The 15,110-nt window shown below is 38.5% G+C and overlaps 1 protein-coding gene across 3 annotated transcripts in view; it reads right to left on the reverse strand.

The window, feature by feature from the left end:
• Window positions 1–15,110, reverse strand: part of UNC79 (unc-79 homolog, NALCN channel complex subunit) — a 199,861-nt gene that overhangs the window by 25,680 nt on the left and 159,071 nt on the right. For all 3 annotated transcript variants that reach the window (XM_060165773.1, XM_060165753.1, XM_060165764.1), the window contains 2 exons: window positions 13,024–13,134; window positions 5,307–5,411 (listed from right to left, as the gene is read on the reverse strand). In XM_060165773.1, coding sequence (XP_060021756.1) covers window positions 5,307–5,411; window positions 13,024–13,134 — 216 coding nt within the window. The remainder of the gene's footprint in view (window positions 1–5,306; window positions 5,412–13,023; window positions 13,135–15,110) is intronic.

Genomic DNA, 15,110 nt, shown 5'->3' on the forward strand with positions numbered 1-15,110 from the left:
TTACTAAAATCATTATCAAAATGATACTCAAAATAGGATCACCACCTCTCATCTCAGAGAGTGATCAGATTATTACTAACGCAACAAATATTAATTACCCCACATCAATAGTATCTGGGAATTAAAAACAACAGCCGTAACTCTGCCGTTTCTTTGTCCTCCAGCCCACAACTAAACTATCTTTAAAAGAAAACCTTTCACCCACATGATTTCTCACAGCTTGAATATGCAGGTGTATCCCACACAGTGGGAGTGTTACATGCAAATTAGCAGAATGTCTACTCTTGACACATAATAGGAGCTGAGGAAATTCTTTTGGATTTGAGCCTATATAGATTTTATGGTAGCTTTCAATGAGTTATCACTCCATTATGAAAACTCTAATCCATCCTGAGAACAATAATAATAGCTTATTACACATGAAATATCTACAGCATGACAGCAGAAGAGAAAATGTTATAAGTGAAACCAAAATGTCAACAGATCTGAATTAAAACAAGATAGGGCAACTGTCCAAAGTATAAAAGGGGAACTACACCCTGATGGTCAACAATAGTAGATTCTGAAGAATACATATATTTTTTCTATTTGGAAAATTCTTTCCTGTCTCCACGCCTCTTTTTCCTTTTTTAAAAAATCCACTTGAACATTTAAGGCCACCTGATCGTATATGTAAGTTAAAACAAATAACAGGAGTGATGGCTGAACGACCATAATACAGCAGACTGGGAGATACTCCACAGTGCCAGGCCTCCAGGAAGAAGTTCTAGAAATTGAAAACCAGATTGGTACCTGTCACCGCCTTGAAATGTTTAGAACCTGAATGACCCTGCATCCCTTGGGCAAGTGTTCCATTGTCTTTTAAAGGAACACTCTTACTGCCAGAGTATTTGGTAAACAACAAAAGTATGGTTTACCCATGAAAAGAATTATAAACAGCCTCATATCTGTGAACTCATCTATCTACTAAGTTATTAATTAGAGAAGTACAATAGTAGAGGGAATGTCCTAGTGGTTCCCTGTGGGGTGAAAGAACGAATGGTAAATCCAAGGTCTGAGCAACTGACTCTCTTCTCGCCAATGGGGCTAGTGTCACTCATGATGGATCACCAGGGGACTTTTGGTTTTTTTTTACTTCTAAGCTTTAAGAAATTTATCTTTTTTAAAATTTTATACTGGAGTGTAGTTGATTAACAATGTTGTGTTAGTTTCAGGTGTACAGCAAAGTGATTCAGTTATACATATACATGTAGCTATTCTTTTTCAAATGCTTTTCCCATTTAGTTTGTTACATAATATTGAGTAGAGTTCCCTGTGCTATACAGTAGGTCCTTGTTGGTTATCCATTTTAAATACAGCAGTGTGTACATGTCAGTCCCAAACTCCCAATCTATCCCTCCCTCTCACCCTTCCCACCAGGGGACTTTTTCCTTCCAGTTGTTACTTTCTTTTCTTTTTCCAAGTTGCATTTTCAGTTAAACAGAGCCACCTCCAGTGTCCTGAGATGACGGTCATGATATCCAAGAAGGAAGTCGCTGTCTGCCCCAGACACATTGTCTGTTCATATTGTGAATCTGGTCTCCCAGGTACCAGGAACTGACACTGCCCACCAGTAAAGGGGAAAGCTTCTCTCTAACTCCATGCTAGATTCTCTGGTTTAAGAGAAACTACCAGAGAACAGGCTACCACTTCTGCTACCCGCCTGAACATTTGTCAAGGGCAAGAGAAAAAGGAACGGGGAAACACTGCAGAAAGATGCACCGCTTTCTGTAGTGAGACAAAAGATGCTTCTCCCTCATCCCATGAGTGGCCCTGTGGCAGACTTTTCTCCACGACTTAGCCAGGAAGCACAGCGGGGAAAAGGGAACTACTTTTGTTTTTTTTAAGGTATGCCTCACTTTTATTTCTCTCAGTAATTTTTTCATTACTGGTTTATTCTGAGTTTATAGAACGAGGATATGTTACTTCAAAATGGCATGGTGTTTAATATTTTTTGTTGGAGAAGGTCGAAATATTATTCACTAGGTTGTTCCTCATGGGCATGATCTCAAAATGTCCCCCCCAGATATCTCTTTGATCTAAATAATTTTACAATCTGATTTTTAAATTTAACTTAATGACTCAATGACAAATACATATTTGTTTTTAAAGATGAAAATGTTATACATTTGAAATGGCATGAGAGAACCCAAGATACACAGAAGAATTTACTTTTTTGTCTTCCTTCTTCCTAAAGCTAATTTGCGTTTGTTATTTATTCACCTAGCTGTGATGCAATAACCACTGTTTTCATGGTCTCCCGAAGCACTGAGCAATTTAAACTGTCGGTGTTCTTTCACTGTCTTGTGACAAGTTCTTATTACAGCCAGCTAATGTACTTCAGAGAAAAACCCGCCCCCAGTTGCAGTCACAAAGCGGGGTGCTGGAACCCAAGAAGATCAGCCCCACAGACCAGCTCTGCCAGGACTGAGGGCAATCAAGGGACCAGCCTCTGACGCCCGCAGGAAAGCACCCTCAGGGCCTGGAAACTGAGGTTGCTTTGAGGTGGCATGTCCCCAATCTAAACGCTATCAGAAGCAACTGACTTCCAGACACTGTCAACCTGCTGGCCTTACCTCTCTCGTGGGCTACTTCACTAAGCCTAGGTCACCTGCCCTCTCCTCCAAACCAGTGTTGATCTTATTAACCTCTATGGTCAGTTGCATCAAAGTTACTTGTACTCAAAAGTGGTGTTGCTGCTGATGTGTGAAGAGGTAGGACTGGCCAATGGCAATCCACTGGAAGAGATTCAATCTGTCTCTTCTTAGGAACACAGATATTTCCCGGCTATGCTTTGCTTCTGTCTCCCCCTTGGGCTGTCCAGCATCTTGGTACAATGGGAGCCATTTCACTCTGACTATATCATGCCCAACATCCACTGCCATCACTTTCCAGCAGTCACTCCTCTCAGAAAGCATCACTGTGCCTGGGAAAGCTCTTTAAACATGACTTAAGACCATTCTTCATTGAAAGTATACCAACTTTTCATTAAATCTCAAGCCTTTGAGAAAAACTCCGTTCTCTTCCCAAGGATTACTAGTATAAGGCGGGGGAAGAAGCGGACCAGTTAGTGGATATTAAATGGTTAATGACAAGGGTATTCCTCCTCTTCTCCCAGGTAAACCCCCAAACTTCTGCACACCCTTCAAAAACATACGATCCCTTTTCTACACCACTTCCCTCCTCAGTACACACCTCTGCTACTGTACCCATCACACCACGTCGGGAATTTTTGTTTCGATGTCAGCTACCCCTATCCGACAGGAAACTCCTGGGAGGAAGGGGCCATGACATTCATCTCTGTTTCCCCAGCACCTGGGCCAGGTCAGGGCTCATAACTGTTAATGAGCCTTCCTCCATTTCCCAGGCTGAGCTGGCCACTCCCTCCTCTACAGTAGTTTATATACCGTACAGACTTTCAGTATACTGGTTAGCACGTTATAAGGGTAGGGACTATGCCTTTATATCTCTATTTCCCCAGAACCTAGCCGAAGATAGGTGGACAGTAAATATTTGTAGTGGGAAATAATGCTGAAGAGTCAAATATGGCCAGATGATGGAAGACCTTGACAATTCGGGTACCACAAGGTCACTGGAGGTTTTCGATGCACAGAGTAATATGATAAAGAGCAGAGTTTTAGCAAAATTCCTCTAGGCAGCCATAGGCTATAAGACTGGATTGACGTGGGGAGAAATGAACGGTGCAAAACGCTAAGAGCTATTAACCGTAATCCGGGCAAGTGATGTGCGGGGCCTGACTAGGCTGTGCTCCATACTGATTAGACCCTGTGGTCAGGTGCTTACGCTACTTATGCCAGCTGTGTGATCGTGGGCAAGTCACTGAACCCCCCCGAGCCGCGGTCTCCTCATCTGCGGTACAGGACCAATTCCTCTCACGGTTGAAGGAGTGAGGGGGATATATAAAACCCCAGCATGCTGCCTGGCACTTAATAGGTGCTCCATTAATTTCCCCTTCTCCCTCATCTCTCCAAATGGCACCCAAGGTACCTAAGATTCAGGGAAACCGACAGCTTGATATCAAGCTCCATTTTCCTCCATTCATTTAAGCTCAACCTTGTAGGCCCAGACTCTGGGACTGGTCATAACGCTCAGCAGGGAGAACTGAAACAGCTGTGACACCCTTCCTGGGTACTTTGCACAAACGCAGGCTGAATGATACCCTGATCCCAGCTGCAGCTCATGACCAAGTCTTTAAAACCAGGCTCAACCTTTGGGGTAAGAGGCAGGATCCCAGTTTACCTGATCCCTTGCTGACACCCCTGGCATGGCCAGCCTTTTTCTAAACCCATCCTCATGTCGTTATTCCTAAATTTATTCCACCTTTCTGCTGAAGCCTCCCTTTATTGCTTGAAGATGGTCAGCCTCTGGTGCTGAACTCCAACCCCAGGCAGAGTTTGGTCTGCACCACCAGTCCTTTGTGACCCAGTTCAAACGCCACTTCCTTCATGACGTCTTCCCTGATTTCACACCATATGAGGTAAGATGCCTCCTGCTCTTAACTCCCCCCTAGGACTTTATTTACATCTCTTTCTCACTCATGGCACTAATTGCAGCCTATCTTGTGTGATCAAAACCTGCACACTTGCCTAAGATGCTGAGCTTAGGATGCCAGGGATGGAGAGCTAGAGCCTCCCGTAAGCAGCCCTACAACCAAAAGCACTAATCTTTGCAAGTTCTCTAGAGCCTGCCTGGTATGTGTTCAAGCCCTGCCCCCTGCCTTAGGGCTCCTGTGGTGCTGGTTCTTTCACACCCACATCCCACCCTGGTTGGACTCAGTCCGTCCTGCCTTTTGACCATATCTGGCTGGGCCCACCCTCACTTTCACTTCTGCTTCACAGAGATTTGGCGACCCATCCATACTCATGCGACTCCGCGATCAGACCTCAGCCTCCGGGTCGCTCATTTTTGGCTTCATTAGTCCTGCCTCAGCTCTGGAAGCCATTAATGGGCTGCCCCTCCAACCTACTGGACCATAAACTTCTCGCGGACACATTATCGTTTCATTCTTCTTCTTTGTCTTTCACAGAACTAGTTCCACAGTAGGAACAAAATAAATACTCCTTTTCCGGTCTTTTTTGGCCAGTGGAAGTGCCAAGTGCATAGTGATAGACAGATCATGGCTCACGTAAGATATATTATTTCTTATCTCTGGACAGACATTTAATTTATGCATATGTCCCACACCTTCCTTAAATTTTCCAAACATAAGTGAATTTCATGAAAAGTGAAATGAGGCATAAGCCTACCTGGACAAGCAGAAGGAGGTTTGTATCCGGTAAAGGAGATTTGAGCTTCAGGGCCTGCAGGAGTTCTAGAACAACACTACGAGACAAATAGAATTTATCCCTCTCCTAAACGAAACAAGAGAGAAGAAGGTAAGCGATTTCTAAAACTTCAGTTAGAATAGATCTATGTCAAAAGAGCTTCCAAAAGATTCACAGATCAGAAATAAGAAACAGTATTTTAAAATGCATAATGAACTGTCCTTAAGAAATAAACCCAAGAAAAAAGAAAAAGGGCATTTTTGTGTTTGTAATGAGTTTAGTGAAGCACTGAGAACACATAATTTAATGGATAAGAAAAAGACAGGCTACCTCTTAAAGACTGAAACCACGAGATTTGGTTCTTAGTCACAGAGGAGAGGTTCCAAGAACTGCAGAAACTAAACAAATCTAAAAGGATGTTTTTCAATAGAAAATGATGTAGAGAAAAACATGTAACATGTTTTGGATATGAAAGGGTCTCATATCCTCTCAAAAGGAGCTTACTTTTTAAGTGGACTATTTCAAGCATACAGAAAAACAGAGAGATGGAATGCGTCATCTACCTATTACCCATCTTTGTTAAATCATAGCATATTGCTTTATTTAATACTTTTTATCAAAAATCAAACATCACAGAAATAGTTGAAGCTACCTATAGAGTGCTCTCTTTTCTTTCTCCCTTCCTTGAAATAGCCACTATTTTGAATCTGGTGCTTATTATTTCATGTACTACACTTTTACTACATACGTATACCTCCATTATAAGGCTTACTGTTATTTTTGCTTGTTTTTAACTTTCTATAATGTTATCATACAATGCAAATCTTTCTGCAACTTATAATTTTTTACTCCATTTTATATATATATATATATTTTTATATATATTTATATATATAAATATATATATATATATAATATATATAAATATATATATATTTATATATATAAAAATATATATACATTTTTTTTTTTTTTTGGTGGTACGTGGGCCTCTCACTGTTGTGGCCTCTCCCGTTGCAGAGCACAGGCTCCAGACATGCAGGCTCAGCGGCCATGGCTCACGGGCCCAGCCGCTCCGTGGCATGTGGGATCTTCCCGGACCGGGGCGCAAACCCGTGTCCCCTGCATCGGTAGGCGGACTCTCAACTACTGCGCCACCAGGGAAGCCCTCCATTATATTTTTGAAGTGAGTCCCTGTTGATACATATAGTTCTCATTCTTTCAACTAAACAGTTTAATGATGTTTTATTGTATGAACATACTGAAATTCATTGATCTGTCCTTGTTAATGCAATGCTAGAATATTTTCAATTTTGTAAGCTTTATTTATTGTCAAATATAGCACACATGCAGAAAAGTACATAAAATATAAGTGAACAGATAAACAGATTAGCATAGATTGAACACTCATGTAATCAGCACCCAAGTCGGGTACACATCACAAGTACCTTAAAAGTCCCCTATGTGTCCTTTCTTGATCATAACCAACGTATTGGAGACCCTGTAGGTCTGTATCCACTGTCTTTTCCTTCTACTCATTCTCACTTGTGGTGTCTTGCCTCCTCATATGTCTGGTTATCTTTGCATGTTGCATCCTTTATTTTTTAAATATTTTTAGCAATAATTTGAGGCCTGAAATGTTATCTTCCTCCAAAGAGCTTTCTCTTCATTTTTTACCAGGTGCTGGAGGCACTAGTGATCCAGGGTTACCTTAATACACATACAAACCTTATAATATCTTATCTTGGGCCACCAAAGGTCTTGACAGGGATCTGTGTCCATGTGAGGACAACTTTACTTCTGGGTTATCTTTACTTAGTGGTCCCAGCCAAAAGGTGCAGGAGGTGCAGGATCAGAGAGTCTCCACTCTTGGAAGGTCCTGGATTCTGACTTTTTTCCCCCTAGCCTCCTGGATCTACCAGAATTGTCACATCTTTCAGATAGGCAAACACCCCCAGAGCAAAAAAAAGGTCTTCAGTGCTAGGCTCACATCTCTGCATTTCTGTGTTCTCTCAGATCTTAGCCTGGTAATTCTATATCTGGTTAGCATTTTGATGATTTTTTAAAGTTTTCAGAGAATAGTTTGTTCACTTTTTTAAGAAACTTTTCAAATCCAGTGGGAGGATACATTCAAATTATCTAGTCCATCAGTATCAGGAGAGAAAGTCTAGGATATTTATTGGAATTATACTAAATTTATAGGTTATTTTGTGAGAATCAGCTATCTTTATTATGCTGGGTCCTCATGAACATGAGATCTGTCTCCATTTATTTAACGTTGTTTAATAAAATTTTCTGGTTATCTCCATAAAATTATTGCATATTTTTGTTAGATTCATTTTTTGTTGCCACAATAAATGCTAGTTTAAAAGTATATTTTATAATCATTTGTAGCTGAATAATTAAAGGTAGATGATTTCTGGGTATACATTTGTATCAGCATCCTTGCTGAACTCTCATAAAAGTTATAAAAAGGTGTCTAGATAGATTCTCTTCAGTTCATTTGTAATCACATCATCTATGAAAAGGGAGAGTTTTTTTCCTTTCTAATCCTTATACTTTGATTTCTTCTTCCTGTCTTACTCAACTGAGCAGGACCTCCAGAACTAGAGCAAATAGAAGCAGTGATAATGGCCATTCTTGTCTTACTTATGATTTTAAAGGGACTACTGTTGGCATTTCACCATAAGTATAATGTTTCCTAGAGATTTCTGGTAGACATTTTTGATCAAGTTATCCCTTTTAGTCCTAGTTTGACAAGATTTATCATAAATGGATGTTGAATTATATAGAATGCTTCTTTTGTATCTCTTGAGATAATGATAAAAGCTTTTCCTCCTTTAATCTGGCAACATAAATAGATATTCTAATATTTAAACCAATTTTATATTACAAGAGAATCCTCACTAGGTCATGAGGCTTTAGTTTTTTTTAATTTTTTAACCTGAAGTATAGTTGGCATACAATATTATATAAGTTCCAGGGGAACAATATATTTATTCACAATTTTTAAAGGTTACACTCCATTTATAGTTATTATAAAATATTTCCTATATTCCCCATGTTGTACAATATATCCTTATATTTTATACATAATAGTTTGTACCTCTTAATCCCCTACCCCTATACTGTCCCTCCCCACTTCCCTCTCCCCACTGGTAACCACTAGTTTGTTCTCTGTATCTGTGAGTCTGTTTCTTTTTTGTTATATTCACTAGTTTGTCGTATTTTTAGATTCCACATATAAGTGATATCATACAGTATTTGTCTTTGTTTGTCTGATTTACTTCACTTAGCATAATGCCCTCCAAGTCCATTCATGTTGCTGCAAATGGCAGAATTTCATTCTTTTTTATGGCTGAGCATGAGGTTTTATTTTTAATGCATTAACTTGGGATTATTCATTCAGAATTTTTGCATCTTTGAAGTATAACTGGCCTATAATTTTCCTTTCCCCTATTACCCTTGTCTGGTTGGTATCAAAATTCTATTGGCCTCATAAAATATGTTGTAAATTGTTCTCGTTTTTTCTATTCTCTGTTTTACTTTGCATAAAGTAGAGCTCAATCTGCTCCTTAAATGTTTAATGAAAGTTGTCTTTAAAATTGGAATGGTTTTTAAACTTAAGATATTGGGAAGCAGCCACATAGCACAGGGACCTTTGTGCTTTGTGACCACCTAGAGGGGTGGGATAGGGAGGTTGGGAGGGAGGGAGACGCAAGAGGGACGAGATATGGGAACATATGTATATGTATAACTGATTCACTTTGTTATAAAGCAGAAACTAACACACCATTGTAAAGCAATTATACTCCAGTAAAGATGTTAAAAAAATTGGAATGGTTTTTAACTACTGATTCCATTTTTTTATCATTTAAGTCTAGCCATCTTTTTTCTGACTGTTACACATTACATTTTTTCTAGAAAATTGTCCCTATTTCCCAAGATTTCAAATTTACTGGCTAAATCTTCTCTTTATATTCTTCATTTCTTTATCTCCCTTTGCTGCATGCTATATAATTTCTTCAGATCTATTTTCATTTCACTAAATCCCTCTTTGGCTATGTCTAATTTGCTCTCTAACCTGTCCACTGAGTTTTTTTTTATGTCAATGACTATTTCATTTCTAGAATTTCTACTTTGTTCAAATCTATCTGGTTTTTTTTTTAAGTGACTAGATCTTTTCTCAAGTTTTTAATTCATCTTTTAATGCTTATCATTCAGAGTATGTTTTTATAGTCTCTATCACATTGTTCTAATATTGGAAGTTCTTAGGGGGAATAATCTGATTTTTGTTGACTACGCTAAAGTAGCTCATGGTGGATTATTTCTTCACATGTTTTGTAATTTTAGATCATGATCTCATGTTCATCCAGATTTTAATTATGGGAATCCTGTTGGGCCTAGGTTGAAGGCATATCCCTCCAGAGAGCTTTGAGGATTGATTTTGAGCTTGCTTCTGGCAGACACTCCAATGCAATTACTTGCCCAGCACCAATTTATTTGACTTTTGGGGGTTCACAGAGCATGCAGGTATTACAAATTCAAATTCTAAACATGTTCAAAGACAGGCTCATGTTTACTAATTCTCAAGGGAAACTACAAATCTTTCAGTTCCCAGGCTCAGATAGAGCCCATTCTTTGTCACCTCCATATAAGAATATATCCTTTCCAAATCAAACTTTTCTCAAACATATAGCCTTTCAAGGGTTCTGGCTTTCTCCTGGGGACAACTCAGCTCCGACTCCCAGCCTGAAATAGTCCCAAGACTTCATTTCCTTTCTCTGTATGGGCTTTAAAACTCAAGTCACTAAGGAATGTAACAAAAAAGAAACAGACTCACAGACATAGAGAACCAACCCGTGGTTACCAGCGGAGAAAGGGAAAGGGGTAGGGGACTAAGAAGTACAAACTATTGGGTATAAAATAAGCTACAAGGATATATTGTACAACACAGGGAATATAGCCAATTTTTATAATAACTATAAATGGAGTATAACCTTTAAAAATTGTGAATCACTATATTGTATACCTGGAACTTATATAATATTGTATATCAACCATACTTCAATTAAAAACAAAAAACTCAAGCTACTGAGTTACCAAAACAATCAACTTCTCTACCCCAAGACTGCTACAATATCAGCTTATATGCTTACCACTCTGGTTCTCAATTCCCTTTTCATTTTTTCAACTTTCATTCTTATAAAATTTGCTATATATTTAAAATCATGTTTATTACATGTCATCCATCACTTCTAGCATTTTAAGTGGGACCGTTTTCAAGTTATCGAGACTGCCCGATTGCCAAATAGTCTCCAAAGCTATTACCTTTCTATGTCTTTTCTTGGGCACATGAAAAGATGCTCAACATCACTAATTATTAGAGAAATGCAAATCAAAACTACAATGAGGTATCACCTCACACCAGTCAGAATGGCCATTATCAAACAAATCTAGAAATAATAAATGCTGGAAAGGGTGTGGTAAAAAGGGAACCCTCTTGCACTGTTGGTGGGAATGTAAATTGATACAACCACTATGGAAAACAGTATGGAGGTTCCTTAAAAAACTAAAAATAGAACTACCCTATGACCCAGCAATCCCACTACCGGGCATATAGCCTGAGAAAGCCATAATTCAAAAAGAGACATGTACCACAACGTTCGTTGCAGCACTATTTACAATAGCCAGGACATGGAACCAACCTAAATGTCCATCGACAGATGAATGGATAAAGAAGATGTGGCACATATATACAATGGAATACTACTCGCCATGAAAAGAAATGAAATTGAGTTATTTGTAGTGAGGTGGATGGACCTAGAGTCTGTCATACAGAGTGAAGTAAGTCAGAAAGAGAAAAACAAATACTGTATGCTAACGCATATATATGGAATCTTAAAAAAAAAATGGTACTGATGAACCTACTTGCAGGGCAGGAATAAAGAGGTAGACATAGAAAATGGACTCGAGGACATGAGGTGGGAGGGTGAAGCTGGGGCGAAGTGAGAGTAGCATTGACATATATATACTACGGAATATAAAATAGTTGGCTGGTGGGAAGCAGCAGCATAGCACAGGGAAATCGGCTCAGTGCTTTGCGATGACCTAGGGGGTGGGATAGGGAGGGTGGGAGGGAGGCTCAAGAGGGAGGGGATATGGGGACATGAGTATGCATGTGGCTGATTCGCTTTGTTGTGCAACAGAAACTAACACAGTGTTGTGAAGCAGTTGAGGAGAAGCCTCAATTAGATACTGCTATTTCTTTAGCTATTTCTTATAGTTTCTCATTATCTGTGAAAAAGGTGGGAATGCCCTAGATCAAAGCTTTCTACAACTCATAGTCATTTTGAGTTGCAGAATGAAGAAGGGTAGATGACAACAGGAAGAGAGAGGCCACAAAAGTTATGATAGATTATGAGGGGATATAATGCATAATGAATATTTAAAACCAAAAATATCTTGAATTCAAAATAGTGGAAGGTCCACTGTAATCAATACTTATAGTACACAGCATAGAAAGTACAAACTCATTATGATTCCTCCTCTATAAAATATATAATTTAAACAAATCAAACATAAAGAAAATTAAGAAATAAAATGACTTCTAAAAATAGAATATCTTTTCATTGTATTTGCTGCTGTGTCTTTTTTTTTAAGTGGAAAAAAAGAAAAAGAAGTTATTTTTCAGGAAGGATTTGAAAGAAGAAAAAAATACTGATTATTTTCGTAGTTAGAAAACATATTGTTCCAGGCAGAGTAATAAACAGTTTATAATCATAAAGATTAAAGAGAAGGTTATCATGAAACACTTAACATGGTGGAATGGACACAAGATGGTAAGAAAGGAGACAAGGGTGTTTTAAATAGAATGAAAACCTTGATAGAAGTTAGATTTTTAGGAGAAATTAAAGGGCTTGTAGAAGTGGACAACGTGAATAAAGGAGTATTCTGAATGTTTAAGAGGGAACAACAGAAACAGAAAGCCCATTGAAAATAAACTTGGAAAATTTGGAAATTGGAAAAGTAGCATTTGCACATTGTTCTTAAGGACAGAAACGCTCTCAATTTGTCCTGCCTTCTGCTTTTCCATTAGGATAGTGCCTATCAGCACCAACAAGGCTGCTATATGCACTGGGCAAGCAGTACTTTTCCACTTCCTCAGTAGTGGGGCAGGGGATACTAAAGATAATGCAATAGAGAAACCATTATCAAAGCAAGATGACAAACGATGAGATTACAGTCTCAGAGGCCAAGAACCCAGAACTGGGGAGACAGACAAATGATGAGAATTAAGGAGCTCTCCACAGGCTTTTACAAATGACAAGCTGGTATTTTTCTACTCTGGGTATAAAATTGATATGTACTGATGGCTTGCCCACTAATCATAGGATGGTGAACTTGAAAAGGACATTAGAGGTCATTTAGACCATTATCTCATTTCATTCGGAATACCTCTTCTCCTCTAAACCATATGACCCTCAGTTCTCCACATTTGCATATATAACGTATAGTTTATATATTTGTGTGTGCGAAGTGTTTCCTTCTAATGAATTTTATTAGACCTCAGTTGAATTACTCACTTTTAACTATACTGAGGCAATTAACCTAAGAGGGATTTGATACTGATTAGAAAGAATATGTTTCTGCCAGTTTTTTGTTTCCCAGGGACACATAAACACACATGCAACCTTACCTTAGTGAAAGCTCGGTAACATAAGCCACACACCTCCACCAGGTAGGCCAAAGTGAAGATGGCATTCTGAATTACAAAGCTGAGCAGTTTTGAAAATGGTTCCAACAAACTCTGCAATGAGATTGGGGCCAAAATAAAACCAAAATCAATTGCTGATTCTTTCATTAAAAAAATGTATTAGAGTCTAATGATACCTTAACTAATGGGATCACTCTTTCTTAATTTCAAATCTGTTGCCAGGTGGCTACTGTAGCAACCCTGTTTGTCTAACAAGAACAGAACTGAATCTTCAATCAATGGCTCAAAGAGCAGGACTTAATCATTTTATTGCTAAAAATAATCCATTTTTTCCATGTGGCATCATTTATAAACCTATGTAACTCCAATCTTATCCTCACACCCACCACCAGCAGTCAAGACTCTGTGAAGTGTGCTTTAGGATCTCCCACTCTATTTCTCTGAATCTTTAGGCATGTGTGAGTTCATCAGACCCAGCTCCTCTAGAAGCCTGTCATCTCAGGTAAGTAGCACAAACCACCCTTGCACGTAAGTACCAAAGCACTATTAGCTTAGATAATACACATCAGGACCCAGCTTCCTGCCAGTGTTTACCAGGAAGGCTGTCAGTTTTGGGTTCTCCATCTGAATCCCACCCATAAAGGGTCAGTTTTAGATCCTTATGCTTTAAGTCATTTAGAGATATTTATTGGGCACCTACTAAGTCACAAGCAGAGTTACACGCTTTTGTTTCGTTTATCTCATTTAAATTTCTGATAACAATCCTGGGGAGACAGTATATTATAATAATTAATGACACAAGCTCTAGAATTTCACACCAGTGTTTGCAAACTTTAGCTCTCTGTGACCTTGAATAAGTGATTTAACCTCTCTGGACTTAATTCTCTTCCCTGTAAAATGAGGATAATAATGACCTCCATCTCAATAGTGTTGTGAGAATTAAAGAAGATAATGTATGTAAAGCACTTGGCAACAGTAAGCCTTCCATCACTGTTAGTTATGAACTGCGCCATAACTCTCTGAAGCTTTACTATCCCCATTCTTCAGCTGAGGCAGTTAAGTAGGCAAGTAACTTGCCTAAGGCCATACAGCCATTGAATGGAATTCAAACTCAAATTCCAGGGCAATTTTCCAGAGGGAGAATTGCTCTGTGGGGAAGACAGGATTTTAACTGGGCTCCAAAAGACTTCGATGCTGTGATTTCCACTACTTCTCAACCTCTATGGTCCTAACTATCTGGATTATGAAAGTAATACATGCTCAGTGTGCAAACGCAGGATCTGTAGAAAAGTACAGATAAGGAAATAAAAGTCATCAATATTCCCATCACCCAGTGATAACATTTTGATATATTTCTCTTCTTCATCACACACCAGTTTACTCAGTTGAAATCTTACACGTATATATAATACTACATTTTGTTAAGATAATAACGTACGAAATTTCCAATGCTATTTAATTCTTCATAAAGATCCATTTTAATGGCCACAAAAGTCAGATTTTATTATATATAACATCTCAATAAATATGTTTTTGCATGAAATTTGCATTTTCTTCCTTAGAATAGATTACCAGAAAAAGAATGACTAAATCAAAGAATATGTGCATTTTTGAGGTCCTTTTTCCTTATGGATACAAAAATGAATTCATTACATGATAGCTGCCTCTGAGGATAGGAATTATGTTTGTTATTTGTATTACCCGCAAAACCATGCAGTGCTTTCCATACAGAAAATCTTAGAGACACTCTTTGAAATAGTATTATTGATTCAGTATTGTTTGCTTTGTATAAATGTTGTTGCCTTAAAACACTAATAATGAATGAACAGGGATAGGGATAGGAATATGTCTCTGGTTGATATACATCCTTATTGATCAAAAAAAGAAACCTGAATTCAGACCTATATAGAAACTTGCTCTTTTATCTAGCAAAGCAGCATGGTAATGGGGCAATACAGTACAACAGACAAATAAAAAAGCTTGAAATCAAAGCACATATATTCAAGTCTCAAATCTTCCAGTAACCAGCTCTGTGACCTTGGCCAAGACACTTCAACTCTCTGAGCCTG

The sequence above is a fragment of the Lagenorhynchus albirostris genome, chromosome 1 (genome assembly GCF_949774975.1).
Source record: "Lagenorhynchus albirostris chromosome 1, mLagAlb1.1, whole genome shotgun sequence".
NCBI classification, from domain to species: domain Eukaryota; kingdom Metazoa; phylum Chordata; class Mammalia; order Artiodactyla; family Delphinidae; genus Lagenorhynchus; species Lagenorhynchus albirostris.